We start from the raw sequence: 25,605 nt of genomic DNA on the forward strand, positions 1-25,605 counted from the left end.
TGTTTAGGTAAATGAGCAGGGAGGCATATGAATGTCTGCAAATAATGTGGAGCATGATTGCAAAATGATGCTGCAGGGGATGGGCTCGTGTGGCCCTTGTCGAGAGCTCAGACAGCCCTGAGCCCTGGACACGATCCCCTGGGACAGAGCGGCGTCCCAAGGGTGGCGACTGAAACCCGGGCTGAACGGCAGTAATTCGGCAGGCTTGGCCATGTCAGGTGTGCTACAGCCCTTGGTTAGCTCAGCACAATAGAGTCTACAGTAATACAAGCCTGCATAGGACCTGACGTTAGATAGACACCCTTATTTTATATTCCTTTAAAGATAACTTCTTCCTTATGGAACTGAACCCTGTGGGATTTATTGCTGCAGTTGAGCTGGTCTGACAATAGGCCAGTAGGGATTTCTCATCCAGCGCTGCATCAGGAACCAAAGGGGTATTTTTAACGGGTGGAGACACACAGCTCTGTAGGTGCAAGAAAATGTCGTTGTATCCAACATCATCTTTTCAGCGTTGGGCCCCGTCCTGTCAGACCTCGGGTCAGAACTTTCCTGCAGCTGTCCGCTGCTTCCCTTTCCTACCTCTGACTCACACAAACTCCCTGTTTTTCTAAAGATCTTTTCCTCATTTGTGAAGTGAAATCCCTTTGACTTGGTCTGCAGCAGCTTGTTCCTGAATCTAATCAAACAGCCCCAAAGTTTTAGCTCTTGCCCCTTGTGGCTTTCCAAGGAGAAGCCCTTTTCTGTTTCTCTAGAACGGCTCTGTTATCATCTTAATGATTGCTTTCCCCAGGAGTTCTCACCTCTGTTTCCCTGGAGAAATTAAAGAAAATCTAATATATTGATAGAGATGATCCATTTCATGAGACCCAGTGACACTCTGACCGTGGCAGTACCGGAGAATTCATTGCTGCAGGAGCCCATTGAGTCCTGTGTTGGCGTCTGGGCTTTTAGAGGGCACCAGGTAGTTTCAAGCCTTATTCCTACCTGTCTGCGTTAAGATAATGAGGATAATCTAATATTATGCTTCAGGGCTTTGGTTACCTGCCTATGGGGTTCAGAAGGGAACTCTGCTGCCAGAGTTTAATTGGCCAAGTGCTCTGTGATTTGTGTTTGGTCTCCTCGGGCGCCTCAGGTGTTGGGGGCTGCCAGGGGCCAGACACCGGCCTGACGGCACTCGGGCGCTGTCTCCTTTTAATATCACTTACACTGCGGCTGCAGCTCCCCTCTCCCGCTCCAGGTTTGTGCCGTCACCAAGGAGGAGTTTTCTGGCTTCCCTCCAGAGCCCTGAAGAGAAAAATCCATTTTCTGTGTTCCACTAGCACAAGCCACAAGTCAGCTGGGATTTTGAAACTTCTAGAAGAATCTTGGCATCTGTTACTTATTTAAAGAAAACAAGCTTATCTTTCTCCATGAATGATCTTTTTGATCATAAAAATTAAAATTTAAAAAAACCTGAAATGACTCATACATACTTTAGAATTGTGCATATGAGGTAGGCTCTTTTGGTTACTCAAAATTTAAGTTTAAAAATCTATTGATCTCCCTCATTTGAGGATCCCTTCTCTTTGGAAAATTGATTTTTCTTATATCAATGCTCTGACAAAACTCTGGCATCTCTCTCATTATCTTTAGGCTTGGGATCAGTATTCTGCCTCAGAAACGGGGTTTATCTTCATCTCCAGTGGTCCGTGGAGCTCCTTTTTCTTGGCCTTCCCAGTCATCAATCTGTTTATCTCCTCCTGAATTATCTGTTGTAATTAGAATACATTTTCTCATCTCAAGGGGAAACCAGCTCCAAATGAGTGTTCTATAAAAGCAATTACTTTTGATATTAGATATCTGTACATAAAAACACAGTATTTCTTCCAATTAAAAAGCACTAATGAATTTTGTGTCTAGAAAGGAAGCCTACGCAATGCTACTGTTTCTGCTAAGCCAGTGAACAGAAGACTGAGGCCTGTAAAAGGGCAGATGGAGCCAACGGTGTCACGTGTGAAATGCCTTTGAATAGTGGGTCGGGAGAGAAAACGGCTCTGCAAGGACATACGTTCCTTTTTTTCCCTCAACAGGCCCATTTTACGCATTGATGGACCTGGTCCTTCTCCACATTGTGCCAAGACCATTGGCACAGCTTTTCCTGCTGTGTTTGTCTCCGTTGTGCCTTTCACCTGTGGGTGAAGGTTGGGAACACAACCCCACGCTGCCACGTGGACAGCGAAGGGTCTGGAGGTGAGGTCAAGGGGGAAAAACCACTGCAGCCCCCAGTCTCTAGAGCCAAAAAGCTGCACACCAAGTGCTCCAGTTTTACAAGTTTACAAGTACTTCTTTCCTTTTCAAGCCATCAGCCACAGGATACTGTTTGTGTTCTCCCTGGTATATCTGCAGAGATACTTGGGGCTGATACTGGCTACCAGGGAACATAAATCTTTCAAGCAAGGATGCAGCATACTTGATTACAACTATAAAAATAGGACTGTATTTTGGATTTCAGATAAACGCAAGTGCTGGAGTCATTGACATTGGATGGGATTTTGTTTGCTGCTCTTCTCTATGCAGAGAGTTGAGACTGTGTCCCTGTGGAGTGCAATTTGGGGAATGTTTCTATATGTAAAACTAAATGTCATCCAGCCATGGCATTCCTCCTAACTCAGAGAGCAAGCATCTTTGGTATGGACAAAATTCAGATCAGTTCCCCAGGCACTTAGTCTTAAATGTTATGTAGACTTACTGCAGGGTGGTGGCAGGAGAAACCGATTGGGGATATGGAAAATTGGGATATGCAGAAATTAAGGGCCAGGCTCTATTTAACATTTAGATTGAATCATGAGCCAGACGCTACCGCTCCGCGTGCTGCCGTTTGCGAGGCTGACTGAAGTACTGTCAAATAGTGAAATAATTCCCAATATGATTTTTTTTTTTTTCCTGGATGTTGTTGATCTTTGTGTTTGCAACTGCAAAATGCTTTTACTTTTTCGCGTTTAATTTTGGTGCACTTAGCTGCTAATGCATTCAGGAAATTTATGCCTGCAGAACAAAACTATCTTTTATATTCTCCAAGGCAATAATCACAGAGAGCCACTCCTTAGCTATGGTCATTTCTTCATTTATGGGAGTAAACGGAAGAGGAAGATACGTGGTTTTGGCACACTTTTGCATGGGATCCTGTTGTGAAAATGAAGCATCCAGCATGGGAGAGGGAGGGAAGAGAAAGCACGGGCTATGGAACCTGCTCAGCGCTGCGGCAGAGTCGGGGTTGTACCACGGGATGGTGGAGAGAAATACCATTGTACGGGTGATGTCCTCCGGTACTACTGCAGCGTGAGCTCCAGTTGACCACGCAGGGAGCGACCGAGAGAAGGTGCTTCAGCTCTGGCCGGTGTGAGACACTGAGGGAGGCTGCTTTTTAATCCCCCAGTGAATCACAGCAGGACAAGCATTCCGGCGGTCGCTGGTTGTGATTTCTGGCTCCACCACCATATCTTGTGCAATCCTGGGAAGTTCTCGAGCCTTTCAGCAGCTCATTCCTGCCCAGCGGTGGGAGGGATGAGTCCTTCCAGCCCCAGGGCACTGGGACCCGGGCACTGGAGTCTGGGAGACAACTGCGAGGCTTTTAGCGACAATTACATAAAGTGCTCCAAGTGCCGTAACTTTCTGTGCACTGGGGGCTGCTTTGCTTTCAGTAGCCCCATGAAAGAACATGCAAACTAATACTGTTTTCTGAAGAAGAGATATTTTTCTGATACTGAGTCTAAAGCCCAAAATCTGCTTCCTTTGGGATGTAGTAACTAACTTGGGCGCTTTTTATCCAAAGCATTTTGTAAAAACCGTTCTTAGTGCCATTTTGTAGCCTCTATGTCCCTTCTTTGTCAAACCATCTGCCCGGTGGGGCTCATCAGCTCAATTTGGAATGCAGACAAAGCTCATGGCACGTTTCCCCGTGGCTGTAGCCCGGGGACTTGCTCGGCCTCGTGTCCTCGAGCGCCCGCTCTGGGCTCCGTCCCGAGCCGAGCGCCCGTCGCTCCCAGGTCTGTCTGTCCGTGCCACGGAGCCTTCCTCTGGTGCAAACACGTGCTTTTGGAAAACTTGTTCCTCTCGGTTATATTTAGGGATCACTAAAAGAGAGCTATAAACAGCAAGACAACTGGTGAGCTGAGACCTTTTGCTTGGTGTTGAACAGCTCATGTTGCTCTTTCTTCCTCCTCCTCCAACCAGCCGCTTTTCCTGTGCGTCTGCTTCCCTCTAACATGTGCTGTTTTCTCCTGAAGGAGGAAGACCAGGTTTTTCCTCCGTAACTAAAGATATGCCAGCAACCTTCATCTGAAGTTTCTAGCTGCAACAGAACAGGATTACAAAATTAGCACAGTGCAGTAATTCAAGACGGAAGCACGAGGGCTGATTCATTAGATGCAACTAATTTAATACCCCCTTCCAGAAGGGTGGTTTTGTGTAGAACTAGCTTAAAAGGTTGTTATAACGTGAGTCTTGCTTTAGCTATGCTACTGAGCCTATTCTGGAGTCTAGGAACCTTTTTCTTTCAAAAGATATAACTGGGAATGCTAACAGTCAGCTTTGTCAGTCTATGTAGAATTGTTATTTGTCAGTCTATGTAGAGGTGCTATTTCCCCTGATTTATTTTTTCCTTTTCTTGGTTAAGCCAGGGTCTAAAGATTTTTATTGCCTTAAAGCTATGGAGGGATGTTTTCACTGAGAAATCAGAACTGGAAAAGGAAGGAAGGAAACAACTGTGGTGCTGATGAGTTTCATGTTTCCTATTTAAGAGAGAGAGAGAAGTGTTTCAGGGGTCCCAGGTAAAACCGCTGGGTGACTATGCAGCTTTTTTCAGAAGGAAGTGTTTTATTCCCTCCTTTAAGGTGTGAGGAGCCACAATACTCGTGTGTGGTCCCTCAGGAGTGCAGCGCAAATAAAGCTCAGAAGGCAAAAGGTTAATTATGTCTGAGAACCTTGGCTGAACCTGATTTACAGCTGCTTGTAATTGTGTTGCAAATAGTAATAAAAAAGACCCTAAAATAATCGCAGATGTAGTTTGATCATACTTTCGCCATAGTTTCTCACATGAATCTCTTCAGTAATTTTCCCATTGTGACAGGGTTTATGGTGAAAAATAAAAGTTCTCTTTTCTTCCTAGAAAATTATGCATCCTGCAGAGTAATTAATCTGGTTAAGAAACTAATACTGGTTCATTCTGCTCTTCATTCTCGCAGCAATATCTGTCTTGTACAGAAACCTCTGCAGTGAGAGCAATACATTTGAAATGAATGACAGACACTAATTATTTGTGACCTCGTTGTCATCTGCGGCGTTGAACTGGGTGCGACTGATCCCAGAGCATGGGCTGTACATCTTTTTAGTCTAAAAATGTGAAGACAGCTTTAAAAATAGCAGCTCGCTGGGCATTGCCACTGTCGCTCCCCTCTCTGCCCACCGCCGTTTCGGGGCTGGCAGCACAGTTTCAGTTCTTTGCTCCGACACGAGCCGCAGGGCTGCACTATCAGCAGTGCTGCTGTACGCTGCCCTCAGTGCAAAAAGGGGTGAAATGGGTGCTGCTTAGAGCCGTAGGTAGGCAACGCATACACGAGATGAGGATCTGGAAGTCCACAGCAAGCTTTAAAAGAAGGAGGAAATGGAAAAGCTCTCTCGTCTGATCTGCCTTGGTTAAAACCCAGACATGCGCTGGAAGTTGAACCAGAAGCACTTCTCTGTCTGTCTTTTTTAGGTTTTGTGCTGCTCCCCATCACTGTAGGACCTGAACACCCTGCCTGTAAAATCAATAGCAATTGTCTCTCTGCAGAGCAGCAGTATTTCCAGGAATATATCCCTTTCCCTGTCGTTCCGGTAGGCAAGACCTGCAGGAATGAAGCCTCCTGTGGGCTGCCCCTGGGTTGTGCTGAGCAGAGAGCACCCGAACGCGAGGCACGAAGAACGTGTTCTGTGCTGGCTCTGTCCTGGGCAGCCCGGCCGCTCACCGCGGGAGGAGATGCTGCTGAACCGGCACCCCTGGCTGCCTTTGCACAAAAGGGTGGCCAGGGCAGATCTCCGTGGGCCTGGGGCTGACGGGTGGTCTTGGCTCAGGCAGTCATGGAGCAAACGCTCTGCTGTGGAGACATTCGCTGGAGCAACGGGTGATCGTTGAGATGAGAAATGCTGTGCAAATGTTATCCTATGTGAGACATACTGCATCTAGCTAACCAACCGAGCACTGAAGAACATTGCCTGTAATTGCTGAATTTAACACACATATATAAAAATATACTATATTCATTGTTCCTAAGAACTTGTAGAGAAAATTTAGTGCTTATCTTGCAGAATGAAACAATGTGATATCATTTATTTAATTGCTGCTGTATATTGGTCGATGTTACTGCATTGCTATAATAACTGTCAGTCAGACTAGGCTACAATTTGGGTAATGAATGGGGAAGAAACCTCACAGCAATATGTTCTGAGAGTTAGTCAGATGTATGATGACTCCTTCCTAGAACAAGATCATATTATAATCACGAAGAGCTAGAATACCAGATTTAGGAAAAAAGTACATGAAATATTTGTCCTTATGCATGGTTTGGAAAGCTATCTAACTAATTCTCTCATAAGAAAAGTAGCAAACAAAGTGCTTCAAGCATCCCGAGGTTGAAAGTTTTGTTCTCCTTCTACCATAAAGATGTAGGTGTTTTGTTCTGTGAACTGCAAGAACATATAGTATAAAGAATAAAATTTTCAGCTACTGGAATTAAATTGTTGTTTGAAGTCAAATGACTTGGAGGATATTTGCACATTTTGGTGTGGCATCCCCAAGGCTATTATAAATAACTTTTTCGCTTATAATGACTTGTTGGTAGTGAACCTTTTGGAAAGGAATCTTTGACATTAAACACAGGATATTTGAGGAGCTTATTTATGGGAATTCAGCACCAAGTTAAGTGCCTGTTGCCATGGAAGAGATTCTTGGTGATGTGATCATATGGTTTACATGTATTTTTGAGTTGAGCAGTGATGCAGCAATGGATGGAGCTGATGGATGCACTGGAAGCTGCGGGTGGACTCGGTGCCACAGACAGAGGCCTCGGCTCCGACAGCTCTCCCAGAACTGACATTAATATGGAGTTAAATGGATCTACACGTGGTGGAAATTCAGCATATCTCTTAAAATGAATGCAGCTATGATGGGCCATAGTAGGAAGGGGCCCAGCCTCCAGTTCTTAGGAGGAAAAGTTTTCATAATTACCTTTTGGATAATTAAGCATTTTGGAATGTTTGGAAACCAGATCCTGCTTCCAGGGCTTTATAAAGGAAAAAGGAGAAATTGTGAAAGCTGCTAATCGATTCTTTATAGTTTGCTCATGAACAATTATGCACTGTTGCTACAAGGTACATTGATATGGACTCCGGTTTGAAAAGCTGAGGGTAATTTCCACAGAGCTGTGGGGATTTCGGAGCTGAGTTTCGTGGGTTCCCAATCTGGTTGAGCTGAGAGCACTCTGTGCTCACAGAAGAGGTTGTGTGCATTTCCTTTAGATTCATTTTGGGTTTTTTTGTCTCTCTTGTTTAGGTCTGGCAAAGCCCATGGGATTAGTTGAAGGTCCAGGGGGCTTGGGCCAGGGGGGAATGGCCGCTACCCTGAGGGACGACAGCCACGAGTCGGAGACCAAGTACGAAGAATACGGTTACAATGCCCAGCTCAGTGACCGGATATCACTGGACAGGTCCATCCCTGACTACAGACCGAAAAAGTAAGTTGAATTCCACATTATTATCAAGAGCAAGTGAGTGACTGTTGCTTGTTGGCCCATGCTGGCATTCGTCCCTTCGCGTCCTGTTCTGGTTGGAGCACGGCAGCAGTTAGTCAGCATGTACCCCTGAGTTTAGTGAAAATGGAAAAGACCGAATGCCATCTCAAGTGTGAAGAGCCGTGGTAAATGCATAGCTAATTCCATGAGTAATGTATTAATGTGCACATTCAAGGCTTCGCATTGAAAACTACATCAGGATTTTGGTGCTTTGGGGGTTTGTTTAACTTGGAACAAGGCGCCCGTGCCCGGGTACTCGTGCGCAGGGAAGGGGCAGCAACCACAGGCGCTCGGTACATACAGGTCACTTAAAAACCAATCAAATCAACTGCCTTTTCTTTAATTGCATTTGTTGTTCTTAGAATTGTGTAGTCAGGTTTTACAATGTGCTGAAACACAGACTGAGTGTCATCCATCAGGGTTCTATAAATGCAATAATTTTTTTTTGTCATTAGAATGTGTGTTTGTTTTTATTCTGGTGCTATAGTCTTCACGCGCCTGTGCTATATTTGACGTTGCAATTCGATGTTTAATATTGGTACTGATTTATTATATTTTGCATTAAATGTCTTTCAAATCTCTCGTATTTATGGAGTTATGTATCATCCAGATGAGACATCTGTACTGTCATCCCGCGAATGACAATCAGTAACGTCTTAATGCGGAGGAGATCAGCAGCAGTGCCTCGTTACTCTCGGGAGGCAGAATTGAAAAGAATACTTAATTAATTTCTAATAATAATCTTCTGTTTTAAAAGACACACTGGGGCTCCCAGGCAGAACTGAAAGTTAAATAAAAAAGTGTCTTATTAAGTAGCAAGGAAAAGTTTAGCCAAGCAAAACATCTGTGCTCTTCGAGGAGATTGCAATTGAATTAGGAACTCGGGCAGTTCAGGCTGCCAAAAACGAAATCTGACAAAAGAAAATTTCAGCTTAACTACAAATTTCATTAGCTGTGCTACATATTAATCTAATCTCAGAAGTATTGACTCAGCATTTGTTTTCTCAGACACTTGCTATAAAATAGAAAACCCAGATAAAAGACAGTGCAAAGAGGAAAAACCCCACTGCTTTGATATCACGTTTGATGCAAGTAGAGTGACTTGTCCAATGGTCTTATCTCTCCATCTCTTGATGCATCATAAAAATCCATCATGGAATTATTCTGGGGAGGAAGTAGTTTGTAGTTACACAAATATTTGAGTTGTATATCTGGTCCAAAGACCTTTAAAATCAGCAGAAGAGTTATCCAAATGCAGGGCAGTCGGGTCTGGCCTGGCCCGTTGTTGGCTGCCGCGCTCAGGTGGGTGATAAATGGGAATGAGAAATGATAGATGAGGATGTTGTACCTGGAGATGCGAACGTGAAGGTCGCGGCGCGTGGCTCTGGCTCCGCAGCTTCGGGAGCACGAGCGCTTGCAGTGCAGTGATATTTCACTCCAGATAACGCGCCTCCACTGTTCTACTCGCAAGCTTTGATGAGTCATTCAGAGGAGTTTTTGGACGTGGGCATTTTGGAAAGCTCGTACGGCCGTGTCACGCGATAAGTGTCCGAGTTACCGGGAGAACCGCCTTCCTCGGGCTGTTCTGATGCTTTGGAGGTGGCTCCAGTTGGGTCTGGATGCCGGAACTGAAACACTTGTCTCTAGATACCTATGAGTCACAGGAAAACCCTTCAGATTGAGTTTGCAATGAAAATGAGTGAAAGTTTGGAGAGGTAGAAGCTCTTATTATATGAGTAACTTTTTTAGTACCTATGAAATCTACATTAATGCCAAAAGATTTCTGCAGGATTCTTTTCGTTACAAGGGAATTCATAATGCTTGAAATGGAGTTATTTTCCTTCCCTGTCATACAGGCAGGTATCCAGCATGAAAAGCCTTTCTCATGATAAGGACAGGCCCCAAGAGGAAGGGGTGAGGAAGCAGCACAGGTGTCCCTGCCACCCACCTGCCTTTTGGGGAACAAGCACCCACCGCTGCCCATTGCAGCACACGTTATAACTGTGCTCCAGTAATAAAGGATCAGACCCAGTCCTTCCCAATCGTGCGTGAAGACAGAGGTGCTACAGCCTCACATGACAGTAGACTTTGACTTTATCAAAGGTGAATTACGCAGAAAAAGTCAGAACCTTAAGGAATTCCACTCATAGGTGGGGCGAAAGGCCCCAAACTTACAAAAGCTGTTTGTTTTACGGTGCGGCATCCTGGAAAACTGGGAAGTGTCAGCTAAGCAGCTGCTTTCAAACAGAAGCATCGTCTCTCAGGATAACAGCAATTCCCCTGTTCTTCCTGCTGCACAGGCTGGATCGTGAGGGGTTGAGCTAAACAGGTTGAACACCTGTAAATCTGGCATTTTCCAACTTTCTGTTACTTGACTGTGCAACTTAAATAACTTCTGGGGTTTCTTTACATGCAGGACACATCCACACACACGCACACATGCACTTGTCAGAAGCGCTTGCTGCGATGCATTATGCATACTTCTGAGAAAACTTAATGTGATCCCGGAGCTTCCATAAGGGCTAAATTGGCTTTTACAAGAAATTGTCGCTGCTTGGTGAGGACCTTTAATTTAACTGATCTTTTTTGTGGAACTTGATGCCAAGTGCATTGTAGCAGTTCGGTGATAACAATAATACTAATACATGGATTCAGTCTGCTGGCTCTATCAGCCAAAGAAGATATTTCTTTGTGTTATGGTCATGGGTGTTTGTATTGAGAAAATTCAGCCCTGACAAACACGCTTATTAATGCTGAGGCAACTCAAGTCTTTAGCCATAAAAAGCAGAGGAATCTGGGTCCCAAGGAAATTACTTTCATTTATTCAGCTCTTTCATAGAGCGAGCATCTTAGCAATAGACATTTCACAATAGCAGAGGAATTGCATCTCTAGGGCTCTGAAGTGTAATTAATGGTGCGCTCCACTCTATACCTAAGGAAAAGATTTTTTAATTACCTATCCAAAAGGATTCTGGAATTGATCAAATAGTGCTATCGAGGGGGCAGACTCGGTAAATAGACCTCTGATTTGTTCGTTCAAGGGTTTAGTAACAGTAGCCAGACAACAGCCTTTCTGTAGGAGCTTGTCCTTCAGCGGCCGGTGGCTGCAGCCCCTGGAGAGCGCCGCTCGCCCACCTTGGACAGCGACCCCTCCTGTGGCGGGGGAGCTCCCGGACCCGCCGCCGTGTCCGAGCCATCGCTCAGCAGCTCTGGAGCCAAACCCTGCGTGTGTGTGTGTGTGGGAGCAGGATCCATGCAGTGGGAGCAGGATCTGTGCAGTGGGAGCAGGATCCGTGCAGTGGGAGCAGGATCCGTGCAGTGGGAGCAGGATCCATGCAGTGGGAGCGGGATCTGCGCTGTGGGAGCAGGATCTGTGCAGCGGGAGCAGGATCTGCCCTGCGGGAGCAGGATCCGCCCTGCGGGAGCAGGATCGGTGCTGTGGGAGCAGAATCCGCGCAGTGGGAGCAGGATCTGCGCTGGGAGAGCAGAATCCGTGCAGTGGGAGCAGGATCCGCGCAGTGGGAGCAGGATCTGCGCTGGGAGAGCAGGATCCGCGCAGCGGGAGCAGGATGCGCGCTGTGCCGTGCGGTGCAGCCCTGGGCGCCGCTGGCCCCGTGGCCGCCGAGCAGATGGTTTTCAAAGAGCATCAGCTCTTGGATCAGTGGATCGGGGAGGCCAGACCTGATGTCAGTTGATTTTCTCCTTGCTCTGCCTCCTGACCCACTTTTCGAATCCTCTGGGGACACGGGGTGCACCACTTAGAAAAAGAAAATGACACAAGAATCTCCGAATTGAAGCGGAATCAGAATTTCTGATCAGCAGAAAATGGCAACTAAAAAAAATACCTAAAAATATATTTTTGTCAGGCTGAACATCTGTGCAATGATTATTTAAACAAAATGTTTAGACCAATTCAGTTTTAAAATACTCGATTTTCTGTCACAAACTTCTACTGATACTTTCAGATTAATGTCAGGTCACAGAAGCCAAAACATCAGCTGAAATTAAAGGTTCCTTTTTTTGCAGCTGACGGTGTTTCACAATCACAGCACAGGCACAACATTTTTATTTCATTTAGGCTTCTTTTTTGATAGGAAACTTTTCAACTTTTTTTTGTACCCACTCTCAATAAATCTAAAAATCTATGCTAAAATTCAGAAAATGCCATTTTGGCCACTCTGGTTGCACACGTGATGTAAGTCAAAGCAGAGAGAAGGAAAGACAGAAAATGGAGCAGACAGAATTACCTCTGGGCAACAGATTGGGTTTGTTTATTGGAGGGAAGTCGAGTAAGAGATGAAACCAACTGAAGTGTTTTAATTAAATTCCAAATCAACGTCCAGATGTGGATTCTGAACAGCGCAGAGGGGCCGTGTGCCTACACGTGCTCTGGGGTTCTATGCGGTTCCCAGAATGGGTGTTTTCCTGGGGCTGCAGGTCCCTGCAAACAGCACAGATCCTCTGCACACGCAGTTTGTGCCGCAGCTGGTGACACAGCCCACGGGGCCACGACACAGCCCACGGGGCCACGACACAGCCCACGGGGCCACGACACAGCCCACGGGGCACGACACAGCCCACGGCCCGCGCTCGATGCTGGGCTGCGTCTGTCTAGCCCGGGGGCAGAAGGAGCTGGTGTGGACTGAGTGGGTCCCCGTGCTGGTTCCTGTGTGCTGAGCTGGGCTCTGACCAGCGGGTGTTTGGTGCTGTGATTCTGACTCAGCCCGTTTGGGATATCGGTTGACAACCTAAATTTGCTCACACTGCAGCCTCTGGGCTGGCCGTGCTCCTTCGTGTGTCCCTGTGCATGCCAAGGGCTCACTGCTGCATTTTGGGAAGCGTTTGTGATTTGGCTGTAAAGGGCTCGGACTGGAACTGTGTAAAGCCCACAAAGGAGGAGAAAAGTCCCCTGCTCCGTGGGCTGGGAGGGAAAGTCCCTGTGTTCCAGGTGCCACCAGCCCGTGAGCCGTACACACTGTATTCACACCGCACCTCTGCAGGTGTCACTGAGACCTGCGGTTGTGACCTGTCCCTGTTTATGAAGGTCCTGTAGGTCTCCCAGCTCTGCTGGAGCTCTGCTTGCTTTGCATAAATCATGATTTATTGATTGGATTGTGGGCTCAAGCATTTGTCTCCAAAACTTCAGGTCACCATTGGGTCTTTGAAACTTAAGTAAAGTTACATAATTGTTAAATTGCTCCAATGAGAAGACCGACTGAGGAACAGATAAACACTGTGTCTGTGTTTTCCAATAATAATTAAAAAATATTGAGAAACTCTCCGACCAGTTTTGGAGGCCATCAGCTCACCAGGAAGGTTCGGGGCTGCTTTGCCTTGGTGAGCAGCAGTAGGACAGGACCATGTGGTAGGACCGTGGCACTGCCCAGGTTGCACTAGGGCAATACTCCCCCTTCCGCTCTGCTGTTCGTCGAGGTTGGTGGCCCCCCAGGCTCTGGGTGGACAATGCCCGTGTTTTCTGCAGGACGTGGCCCCCCATGACCCCATGCTGTCCCCATAGCACTGCTGGACACCTGGCAATATCTCACAGTTATTTCTGATACTCAATAGTTCTCTCTGTCTTTCCCGATTAGCTATGTTATTGATTCCCTTTTGTTCAGTGCTAGCTAGGCTTTCCAATTAAGTAGTGACTTTAATTATACCACAAAATGTATAACATAGATCTTGATTATGAACATTGTCTCAAGGGATAATAAAAGCAGGACCAGCAAGGCTAAATTAAACAGAATCATACAAATGAACAACCTTTTCCAAAGCCCCACCTTATGTTCAAATGCAGTGACTTTCCTCTTGCTTCATTTTTGCAGTCTCTTTGAGTATATTAATTGTTAAAGACAAGTTCTGCATGACTGTCAGCACTAATAAATGTAGATTTAGTGAAGGCTGAATTTGACTAACTAGGGAGCATGAAAAATAACTGATTGCAATGTTGTGTTTAAATGCAGTAAGACTGGAAGCCATTCGCTGCAGTTTGTCTGCACCAGAATGTACTCTGGAATACATGGGTTTACCTAAGGTGGGTCGCATAACATTGGCTAAAAATTAGGCATTTAACTTAAGGGGATTGACTTGACTGCCTTTATAGTCAATGGAGAAAACATGGTAGCATCGCTTAAGATGTATGGTGTGTTATGTCCTCTGGAGGTCTCTCCCTCTGGAGCCTGGGGCGGCCAGATTAAATAGGATTAGAGGTGAATCCAGTCCAAAATGTTAAATGCTCCAAGGCACATAGAAACAAGGGGGAATTTCTGTATTAGCGACACATGTTGAAGGGTGACCCGGCAGCTTGGGCAGGGCCCCCACCCCCAGCTCTGGGTACAGCACAGCTTCAGATGGGAGGAAAAGAAAAGATGACTAGAAAAGCTGCTTTGCATCCCTCAGTTTATCTTACAGGCCGTAAGACTAAACATGTCTTTCATGATCTGCTCATTTACAGGTGCCTTAAACGTGCTTGCCTTTTTTAACAAAAGGTGTGCTTTAGAGAGTGTAGTAATTTTCTCAACCTGCAGCCAGAGAGCCACAGTGTTTTCATAGCAGAAGGAGTATTTCTGTATTTCTTCCTTAAGAAGAGCAAGACCGTGCTGTCTTCGGTTGTGTATGCCATTCTTTCACAGGGAACTAGGCCAGTCCTGTACTGCACAGCGCTGCACAGCACCGCCGTGCCCGGTGCTGCCGCGCCGGCGCCTGACGGCCTCCCTTCCCCCCTCTGGCTCCGTGGCCGATCGTTGCCCACTATCACTTCCAGGGAGAAAAGGGTATTCCTGTACATTTCTGAACTGTCATGTTATGTTACACTCCATTATATCACATTACAGGATAAAAAGAAGTAACAGAACAAGTCAGGCAATGAATTCAGCGTGGTATTTCTTTTCCTTTTATGTTTCCTTACGTGTATCTCTGTTACACTACATCTGATATTCTTGGAAGGAATTCTACTAATGGTTTGAGATGATGTTCCCTTTTTCTTTCTTAAAATGTGCATGCAAATCTAGTTCTGCTAACAACGTGAGATACGTATTATCTCCAAATGCCTTTCCGGTGTAACTTTTAAAATTAGCTGGTTTTGCTTCCTGTTTTATTTGGATAGGTTTCATAGTATAGGAAACTCAAGGTTTCAGGTCAAATAATATAAAGGTTTTTTTTAGTGGTTGTTGTTTGTGCGTCTGTGATAAAACATGAAGAGGCCAAAATGTCAAACAATTTATTCTTCTGTTTGCAATAGAATTGAGTTGTGAACTCTGAGTTGATGCAGTGTTTCATGGTAATAGCATCAGCTCTTGCTTGCTTTGCCTATGTCTCTTGTTTTGAGTGAATTTAGTGCTAATAAAAGTGAGAGACTCCTCAAACTGGCCAGAGCCAGAAGTACGTGAGCATTGCAGCCTAGCGAATGCAGCTCCCTGCCTTGGTTAGTGCGATCGAGATGCTTTCCAAGGTTTTGTTTCTCTGAAACAGCACCTGCCAGTTCACTTGTTTGACAGTTTTATGATGCTGAAGTATGAGGCCTCTATTTTCTGTTCCTCCAGCTTTCTGAAACATTCTTGGCTTCGGTTGCATTGCCTCTCAACCTTCTGCTGCGGGCTGGGAAACAAAGCATGGTGAAAGCAGGTCACCTTGCCACGTGCAGCTTCAAAGGAGATGCAGGGACACTTGCTTCCCGTGCAGTCTGTGCACTCCTTTCCCTGCGTTTCTACCAAACCAACCGTCTGTCTTAATAAGAAACCATTGTGGAGCTGAGTATGTGCAGTTTTGGCCTGCATCCTTTTGGCCACCAGAAATCCTGCAGCAGGTGAATGTTCCCACCTGCAGACTTCTCTCTTCTCTACCTGGCACAAAGACACATCTCTCCTCCTATGTCTGAATTTAACAGAGGAAACGAGGACAATGTTAGTCAGACATCAGGCAAAATCCGAATCCCCTTGGTCTAAGGAGTGCACCTGCAGCTGATGGTGGCGTGGCCAGATTCATTAGCGAGGCATTAGGCAGCTTTTAATGACAGGAGATTTCATCTCTGTGTGTTGCTGATGCACCAAGCTCCCTGCTTCTCAGCTTCTAGATACGAACCCCTCCGGAGCTGCATTTTACCTGTGTGAGATGCCTTCAGGCTGCCAAATAGTTCCTTAATTAGTTTATTTTCTTCTTTGCTCCAAGGGATGAATATATTATGAATTCTGTGCTCCCAGGCTTTTGTTAGTCTGCGTTTATGCACTTTGTCTTCAGAAGGCCCCAGCGCCGGGCCGGCCCCTGGGGTGGGATGAAACACCTCCCTGGCAGAGACCCAGCTCAGACTTGGCTAATGGTAGAATATTAATAGCAGCAATAATAATTAAAACGGTGCACTAAAATACCCTTGGGTGCTGTTGCTAAGTTAGACCGTACCCCTAAAATTCCACAGGAAAGGCATAAATTTGAGTTATTTCCATTGCCCAAATGAACAGTTGTCTCACACAGGAGCTGGAGGAGCTTTCATCCCCCGCGGATGCGTCGTCAGGACATGTTCTCCCAGAGGGTCATGGTGCAGTTTACATTAAGCTCAAGATAAAGATGACATTGAAGCTTTGCTCCTGTATTTTCTACACTGCCTGAAAACAAATGCGTGACCTACAGCTAGTCCATTGGCTTCTTGCCTTGGTGTGATTAACCCGCGTGTACCCGAGAGGCGGGGAGTTTGTGCTCTGTTTGCTTGTAGAGGAGCACGGGGCTCCTCGCCTGATGGATCCGCGATCTCGGGAAGCAGCGAGGGGAAAGTTTCTCTAAATTCAGGTTTTAGCAAATAGTGTGGACGAGGGAGGCTGAGTGTGGCTGTAGAAGAGGGAGGAGCAGGCACGGCTGTGCACACAGCTTAGTCTGCTGGGCAGAGCTCAAGGAATCATGTCTCCCCTGCCCTTGGCTCGCTCAAATCACAGTCGTGCCTGAGCGTGTTGCCTGGTCTAGGACGCATGCCTGACTTTGCTCAGTGTGCATGTGCTGACCTGTTTGCCTGAATTAGGATAAGAGCTCCTAGATATAAAAGAATCCCTATACATTGAAGTGTTTTGCTGCTATGGGGTGTGTTCCCTTTATATTAGCATTGTACTAGGCAGTAAATGTGGCTGAATTTTTAAAAACATCTTTATTTCTAAATGTAACCAAAATTAAATTAAAATGCAAGAGTTTTCTGAAGTGCCCAAAATAATTAGAAGGTAGGAAACTTGTTACTATTTAACTTCTAAGTGCATGAAATTGTTGAATGCTGTGCTATTCACCTCTAGCTAGCCTTTAATTTAAACAAAAGCTATAAAAGTGCAATTAGGCTCCAGTCCAATGAAGCACTTAAATATGTTCCTAGTTTTAAGTGTATGAGTAACCCCAGTGAAGTTAAGACACGCTTAACTGCCTTACTCGAATAGGACATTGGGTGAAGTAGTTATACAATGAAAAATCCTGCAAGTGTCACTGGGAAAGATGTAAAGAGGAGTCAAGTCTTGATGGCACTTCAGGATCTGACTGCTCTGAGTTTCCACAAAGCTGGTTTTGCCCAGGGGTTTGTCTGGCAGGGTCCCGATCCAAAGCCCGTTGAGATCGCTGGACGGGCTCCATCACCTGTTGTTAAAGATGCTGTTTGTCGGGCGGTTTCCTACCCCGTCTCCTGAGGGAAATACCTACAGCCCATGCACCTTCATTTATCCTCTCTGCTTGACTCAGACGTGCCTTTTATAAACACGCTGCTACCACCACCAGCCTCTCTGCTTGATCCCATAGAAGGCATCTAAACATCATGGATTTAATACTCCCATTTTCAGTGCTAAATCAATGTTCTTTATGCATTTGTTCTTGGAACACCGCTCTATTTCAACCATAACTCTTCCCACATACCATAAACTCGGTCTGCTTTCCCTCTGATAGAAATCGATCATTTAAAGCAGGAGGACAAACGCTGTGACGATTGTTTAAACGTTTCAAGGCCATTCCTGGTTAGTCAGATCAGGTTCGGCCTCACCCCGGTGCTGGGCTGGCCAGGGAGTGTCACCCTGCTGCTGATGCGGCTGGTTTGGGTGTAATTTGGCGCTGCTGGCTGGGTTTGGACAGGGACAGGACAGGTCTGCTCAGTTCATGACTGAGCTCCCGTTTGCTTGTTTCCTCCTCCAACATTTGTACACAGGTAGAAAGAAACATTCTGCTGCATAACGGGACTTGACCAGAGATTAAAGCTGGTCTGTGAAACACGCCGGAGTCCATTAAAGGAAGGATCGTTTGCGAAACGTTGTTTAATGTCCTCCTGAGACCATAAAAAGCGTTGTTAGCTGAAGTAATAGTGGGAAATGATTGCATTCCTCTATCTATCCCCCCGCACCAGCGCACTGCAACGTGACAGCAGACCCGGAACAAAAGCCGTGAGGAGCTCTGCGGCTCTTACCTTGAGAAGGGTTTATTGCCCTACATTTCCAGATAACACCGGGATACTCAACCTCTGCCCGGCACCAGCAGCTCGAGCTGAGGGACTGAGATAGTCAGTTAAACAAACGGACCTTCAATTTTGCACATTAAATACTTGCAGTAAATTTTTTAGTAGTCGAGGATAACTTTCTGTATTTACAGATTACCTGAATAACAAATAGCTTCCAGGGCACAGCAAACTGGTTTGTGCAAATGGAAAATGGTGAATTTATTCTTATACATTATTTATTGAAAATTATTCATTTGATTTCCTCCACTGCTGTTTTTCCTTAGTCTGGCATGGACTTGGAATGCATGAGACATTCCAAAAAAGTAATATCTTAAAATATGTTACCCACATTTGGATATCTGGGCTGTTACCTTTTCACTTCCTGCAGACATGCTGGGATTAATTCTTGCATTGCCATAAAGACCTTTTTTTGGATCTTGATGCATCACCGTGAGTGAAGAGTGCTTCTGAGTGGGAAATCTGCTGGAAATCACTGCTGGAAACTCAGCCAATAGCTGAGTTCACGTTTGCAGCAGGGGAACAACGCCCCTTGGTGATGGGAGCAAGAAGCCAGGTTTGGGAATGTACCCTAGAAAACATCTTCTGGCTCCTCGAACGGCTCTTTGTGAACCCTCCCCTGTTTGAAATAGGAGGTCTTGGTTTTGGTGCCACACTGAGACGAGAGAATCTTGTCTCTCGCCCCCAGACAGCATCGTTCCCTGAATTAATGTTCAAAACGGTGCACAGGAGGTAACGTTTTCTGAATCTGTTTTGCTGGTTAGAGCTTTGAATCAAAGCACAGCTGTTGTGAATTGGCAAGATGCCTTTAGTTTGCCTTTCTTTAGTGTCACCGCGTTGGTTTCACTGATGTTTCTGTTTCACTTACCTTCAAGTTCAAGGAGCTCTCCAATCTCTAAGCAGAATTCTGCAAAACCACCTTTAGTTTTACGCCAGCTCCTGTCTAGTTTTCACTTTAAAGGATGCAGGATAAATACCCAGTTGGAACTGGGACCAGGATCTTCCAGAAATCTTGACAACCACTTGACAAACCTAAATAAGTCGTTAGTGTTTAATCACCTGCAATCAGGCAGAGTGCATGTCACCTGGAATTTATTTGGGCTCTTCTTTAAATTTAAGTGCAGCACCATTAAAAATAAAGTCGTATGGGAGATATATTTTCTGTGGGGAATGTTGAGAGCATTTGAAAGCAGATTCCAGCTTCTCCATTAATTTCCAGTCAGTCTGATGGTTGCGATGGTGCACACACAGCCAGGGGCAGCTCTGAGGGGGACACTGGGGGATACAGTGGGAACTTCTTACAGGTGGTATTTCAATACATAATTAGTGACTCCGGTTAAGTTACCAAAAAAGCCAAATACCTTTTGCTACAGAAGGATCTGAACATGAGCTTTTAGCCATTGTTCATGTTAATAAATGGGCTTGTTTTAAAAGTGATTTGAACTAGCTTTAGTATTTTTATATGTATAAATCAATATGAGTATTAGACAGGATGGCATATTTCTGGTGGTGTTTGCCCGAGGAAGGCCAGAAGTAGCTCACTGAAATGAGGGCCCTTTTTGATGTTTGTGGCAGCTGCTTTTAACGAGTCTAATAACCCTAAATGTAAGTGTTAATATTCTTTACAAGTGGGACCATCATCCTTCTGCATATGTTAACCATGCATATATATCGGGCCATCAGTCACTGACTGACACTTTTTGAGGCTTTCTACCATACATATAAACCAATTTGTCATAGAAGAGGGAGGAATTGAGGCAAATAGAGCAGCAAGCTTGTTAAAAACCAAAATATAGAAACTGGGTTCGTGGTCCGTGAAGCGGGGGGTTCCGCAGCCTGTTGCTGCTGTTGTCCTGGGCGGGTCGGCAGCTCCATCTGTGCGGGGAGGGTGTTTGCGGCTGGTCACGTTTGCACTGTTGTGCCAATGCGGAACAGGAGCGTAACGCTGGCTCATTCCTGTGTTTGAAGAGTCACCGTTACATCTGACGCTGGCTGCAAAGCCTCAGTGGTTTTCTGGAGAGAGAAATCAGGTGTTGAACTGGCCACAAATGTAGTGATTCAGCTGTTGAAAATCGCCCATGCCCACAGAAGTCACAGCAGCATTTAGGTACTAAAAGCTAACCATGTATGTAAGATTACTCTGAGCCTTTGGTTTAACTGGGTTCAAAATACACATTGACCTGGTGATTGAGAGTAATATTTGTTAGCATTAATGAGCCAGGATTCAATAATCTTTTTCATATTTATCTTTGTCCTTTCATTGGTCGCGTACCCAGTGCAGTGCTGTTCCCCTGCTGCGGCTGTAAAACACACACAGACCGTTCCGCAGCTTTCGAGGTGTGGACGTGTTGGGGATTTTTGCTCCAGAACTGCAGAGGAGGTTTCTTCATGCCCAGCAAGGGGCATCAGGTTTGCGAAGGAGAGAAACCCACGGTCATCTCCATCCAGTGGTTCATTGGAAAAACACATCTTGTATTAAATACTTCAAAGATTCATGAAGCAGCTTAGTTCTGTTTGCATATCTTCCTGAAGGGTACAGCTGTCAGAAATCTCCAAATGCATTGCCTATTGCTTTTCCAAGCTCAGTATATTAAGGTCTACAAGCAAAACTCATTTTTGTAGTTTAGCAAGTATGCAGATAGGAGAGAGGACAGAGTACGGAAGGTTTTTCTTTCCCCGGCAATAGCCTGAAGTGCCTGTGCGGCTGTAACGTCAGTCCTTCCCAAAGAACAGGGCAACAGCCTGAGCTGTCTGTGTGGCTGTAACGTCAGTCCTTCCCAAAGAACAATGTGGCTCACATGGACTGTAAGAGCGGCTCTTTGAAACAGAGACTTCACATGTCTCTGTTGGATCAGGTACAAGTGGAACAAATACAACTATCAGGGAATGGAGCTTCAGACAAGAGAAAATTCCCTTCCCTTTGTTTCCTACAAGCTCACAGGGCTGTGATGAGCAGGTTTCTGTGCAGCTGAGCAGCTTTTGTTCACTTATGGTCCTATGTATGACCCTTTGTGTGTGTTAGTACCTGGGTTTTGTTGGGTTTGTTTGGTTTGGGTTTGTTGTTGCTTTGTGTGGGGTGTTTTGGTTTGGTTTGTGGTTTCAGTTGGTTGGGTTTTCGTTGTTTGGTTTGTTTTTTCTCCCAGGGTTCTGGTTTGCCAGCTGCAGAGCTTTTCCTCTTGCGCCTGCACGGGCAGCGCTCGCAGTTGGGCTCCGGGCTGGGAAATGCTCGTTTGAGGAGCTGCTTCAGCGCAAAGGAAAGAACAAGCAAAAATCTGCTCCAGAGTAGAGAAAAATGATCTGACATGAAGCTCTCTGTCACATCTGAAGGAAACACCTCTGGGTTCCAGCCAAGCTCTGCAGTAGCCAGTACAGAGCAAGAACACTCAAAGCCTCTTCCCAGTGCCTCAGGTTCGATGCTTGGCATGTTGGATGAAAGGTGCCTGAAGGGCTGTTTCACATATCAGGTCTAATCCATTCTCAGCTAGTCTAAGGAAATGATTAGCCATGACATTGTCAGCCTTTGCTTGCAATTGCCAGCCCTAGATGCACCCAGCAGTGTGTTCTGCAGCGCACGTATCTGCCCTGCGGAGAGACGCTGCCGCTCCTGCAGACCTGGAGTCCTTTGCTGGTTGTACACTGTGGGACCTGATGGTGGCTCGTAACACTAATCTAGAGTCATGGTGATATTAAACGTGAGCTGTGCCTGGCCAGCTTACACCATCATTAGCTACCACAGAGGTCAAATGTGCACTCTAAGTTCTCCTCAAGCTCAGTAGTGTTAGACAGATGTTAACAAGGCTAAGATTTGGCTATCAATTACCGTAGTTGCCCTCCCTCCTCTGGTTGCCACAGGTCGTGATGTGATCAGAGCTATTGCAGAGCAGTGGGGAGTGCGGTGGTGCCCAGCTCCATCGCTGGTGGTGCTGGTGCTGGTGGTCACTGTGGTGGTGTCAGCTCCATCTCTGGCAGTGCTGTGGTGGTGCTGGTGGTCAGTGTGGTGGTGCCCAGCTCCATCGCTGGCGGTGCTATGGTGGTGCTGGTGGTCACCGTGGTGATGTCAGCTCCGTCACTGGTGGTGCTGGTGCTGGGGCTCCCAGGCAGGGCAGCCGAGCCGCTGTCCCCCAAGAAGGGGCTGCCCTGGGCACCCAGCACATCACTGATACTCCTTTGGTTTTCAAGAGGTGCTTTTAACCTTCCAGAGGATGAGAGCCACTTCCAGTCTGTGTGCATGCAGATACACTTCGGTTTTCACTGACTTGATGGAAAGTTTGCTGCTATGTTGCTCCATTTGAGCTTTTACCACGTCTCTGGGTTTAGGAAGAACAAAGCCTGCAGGCTGCTGTCTGCTGGAGAGCGATGGCCAGAGGACCCTCTTCAGTGTATTTTACTTCCCAGTGTCTGCTTGGGGTTTAATTCTTTCTCTCTGCAGGTGCAAACAGATGAGCTACCCCGACGACCTGCCCCAGATCTCTGTGGTCTTTATATTTGTGAACGAGGCACTGTCGGTGATCCTGCGCTCCGTGCACAGCGTGGTCAATCACACCCCCTCGCACCTGCTCAAGGAGATCATTCTGGTGGATGACAACAGTGACAACGGTGAGCATCCCCGACTTGTCCTCTGAGTTCTGCATCCTGGGTGCTTAATGGGCATGAAACGTAAATCAAAGGGGGTTTGGTCACTACTAACCTTTTTTCTTTAATGTCGGGATGAAACAGCCGTGACTCATTCTGCATTAAACAGGGAGGAAGGTCACACCTGCAACCGCTGATTTATGGCTAATAAGCTAGACCACGATTTGGTGTAAATGAATGTCCCGCTACTGAAGTCAGCAGGACTTACAAGCGTTAGTGTTTGTTGATTGAGCCACTTGCACAAAGCTGTGAGTAAATATTAACTAGTTGTGTAACAAATACACATAATGTGGATAAACCCTGCAGGTTCCGTTGAAGCCCTCACAGGATGAATGATATTTCATAGGCAATCTTACTAGAGAAAGGACACTTTCCTCCAAATTTTCAAATCCGGAGGAATATCACTATTAATAGACTAAAAGTTTAAATTCTGTTTCCACAGATAAGTGGGGTTACAGATTCTCCTTACAGACAGGTTTTACTCTTTTAAATGGCAGCATACTCTGCTGCTACATGATTTAAACCGGGATTGATAATGTCAGATTTTGAGTATTTTTTGTATGTGGTAGGGATTAAATTAGACAAAGAGAATGAAACGGAATGGACACACAGCACATGCAACTTTAAGGTCATCTGGTACATTAATGTAAAAATAGTAGTTCTGTTATAGCACTTGAATTTCAAAATATTGGTGAGCATGTAGGGTGCTACTGATCAACATGGTTCAAAGGATATTTGGGTGTAAATAACTTTTAGGATACAGGTGACTAGCGGTGTTGTTGTGTTTCAAGCTGTTGTACCTTAGCCTTCTAGAACTGTTGCATCTTCTCCAATCATGTTTGTTAGAATAAGGCTCAAGTGTCGCGTTGCCTCCACACATCAACAGCTTTAAAGCTCCCAGTTTCATGTTTCTGTTGCTCTTCAAGACCCCCAAAGAGAAAGGAGGATTGAGAGAACAAAGCACGTAACCAAAAATAAGTTCCAGAACCTATAGATTTAAGAAACCTTGTGCCCAGTTGTGCTCTCGGTTGCAGCAGTGTACCCCATGCAGTGATTATGTGGGGTCGCAAGGTGTTTGGAGTCCATGTAACACAGAGGAGAATTGGCCTCCTTGTTTCTCAGTAAACTCTTATATGGCTTTTCTATGCCAGTTTGCTAGGTAACTAGAGATTTATCAGGTCTCTGATTCCAATGATAATGATTCTTTTGTGTAATACAGACCAGAAGAATGAGCTTTCTAATGTCCTAGAAGCTTCTACTAGTTTTTCTAATAAATATATTCGAGTAAAAGCCTCATTATGAATAAACTGCAATGTAAATGAATTACCAAACTAGACTGATTTTAAAAAATAGAGAGACCATTTTGGTAATTTGCCTGTTTAGAAGCCTATTGAAATGAAGCTGAATAAAGGAGTGAATGAGTTCTGATCTGCCTGTGGTTGAATGCCTGGAAATGAACAAAAGAGACGTCCATTTGAAATATTTTATATCCATTTAGTCTAACAGGGAAGAAGCCTGGTATTGAGGAGTCTTAATTATATTCAAGGGAAAACCCTTAAAACTAAGGCAAATTAATTGTTGTCAGAATTATATCTTGACCCGAAATCCATTGAGGTTATTTTTCCAACTCTGACTGAGTAGCATAAATCAGAAAAGAAAACCCAAATCTCCAGCCCCCCATGTTCCACTGCTGTAAGGATTCCTCCTCCGGAGGCCTCTTCTAACCTAATGCACATCGCCAGAGAGGTCAAATAGGTATTACTTGAAAAATACTTAGACAAACTATCTCTTGATAATGATGCTCAAATCTATCAGGCCATATTAAACCTGTGCAAGTGTCTGATGTGTCTGAGCTGATACCCTGGTCCATGCCACAAGTGGGGAAATGGTTCGTGTCTTTGAGCATTTAGGAATATCTAAGGATTTCTTCCCCTTTCTGTTGCTGAATAAATCAAAGCAAAATACAACCTTGCAGGGCTTTTCCTGTTCTCAATATTTGTGTGGGGTTTTTTTGTCTTGCAGTTGAGCTGAAATTTAACCTGGACCAGTACGTGAATAAAAGATACCCCGGCCTGGTGAAAATAGTGCGCAATACCAAACGAGAAGGGCTGATTCGAGCCAGGATCCAAGGCTGGAAAGCAGCGACCTCTCCTGTCGTGGGGTTCTTTGACGCTCACGTTGAGTTCAACATTGGCTGGTAAGTGGCTGGTCCCCGGGCAGAGCGGCACTGTCACCCGTGTCCCGGAGGCCGAGCAGGAGCTCTGCTCTCCAACGGGGCGCTGCAGAGCGGCAGGGGCGGTCGGCTCTGCGCTGGTTTTAGACCGTTAGCAATGGCTTCTGAGTAATATTCTTGATTATTGCAACATTGCTGACAATCTTCTGCAGTGGCTGCAAGATACATAATGGAAAAGCTGTTGTGCTAACTCGAGCACAGTTCAGTGGCGAGAAAGTAGTTTAAACCACAATGAATATGAAACCCCCCAGGCAGTCAATGGCGAGACACCATCCAGGTGCTGGAGGCACAGGCAAGTTTCCAGGTACTTTTTAAAAATCTCCTTGTCATTTTCTATAATTTCTTAGAAACCTGAGTACTGATTAGATTTTCTCATAAAGCTTCTTGCGTTTACATTTGAGGGAAATATTGAATTATTTCCTGCATTTTTAATGGGGCTTGAAATGAGCACACCCTGCCTCATCCCTTTGGTT

The 25,605-nt window shown here is 45.6% G+C and overlaps 1 protein-coding gene across 11 annotated transcripts in view; it reads left to right on the forward strand.

Annotated features, from left to right (window-relative positions):
- GALNT9 (polypeptide N-acetylgalactosaminyltransferase 9) overlaps positions 1-25,605 on the forward strand; it is a 395,114-nt gene that overhangs the window by 305,732 nt on the left and 63,777 nt on the right. For all 11 annotated transcript variants that reach the window (XM_065033318.1, XM_065033315.1, XM_065033317.1 and 8 more), the window contains 3 exons: positions 7,571-7,751; positions 22,697-22,863; positions 24,922-25,096. In XM_065033318.1, the coding sequence (XP_064889390.1) occupies positions 7,571-7,751; positions 22,697-22,863; positions 24,922-25,096 (523 nt within the window). The remainder of the gene's footprint in view (positions 1-7,570; positions 7,752-22,696; positions 22,864-24,921; positions 25,097-25,605) is intronic.

This window comes from Columba livia, chromosome 17, assembly GCF_036013475.1.
Source record: "Columba livia isolate bColLiv1 breed racing homer chromosome 17, bColLiv1.pat.W.v2, whole genome shotgun sequence".
NCBI lineage: Eukaryota > Metazoa > Chordata > Aves > Columbiformes > Columbidae > Columba > Columba livia.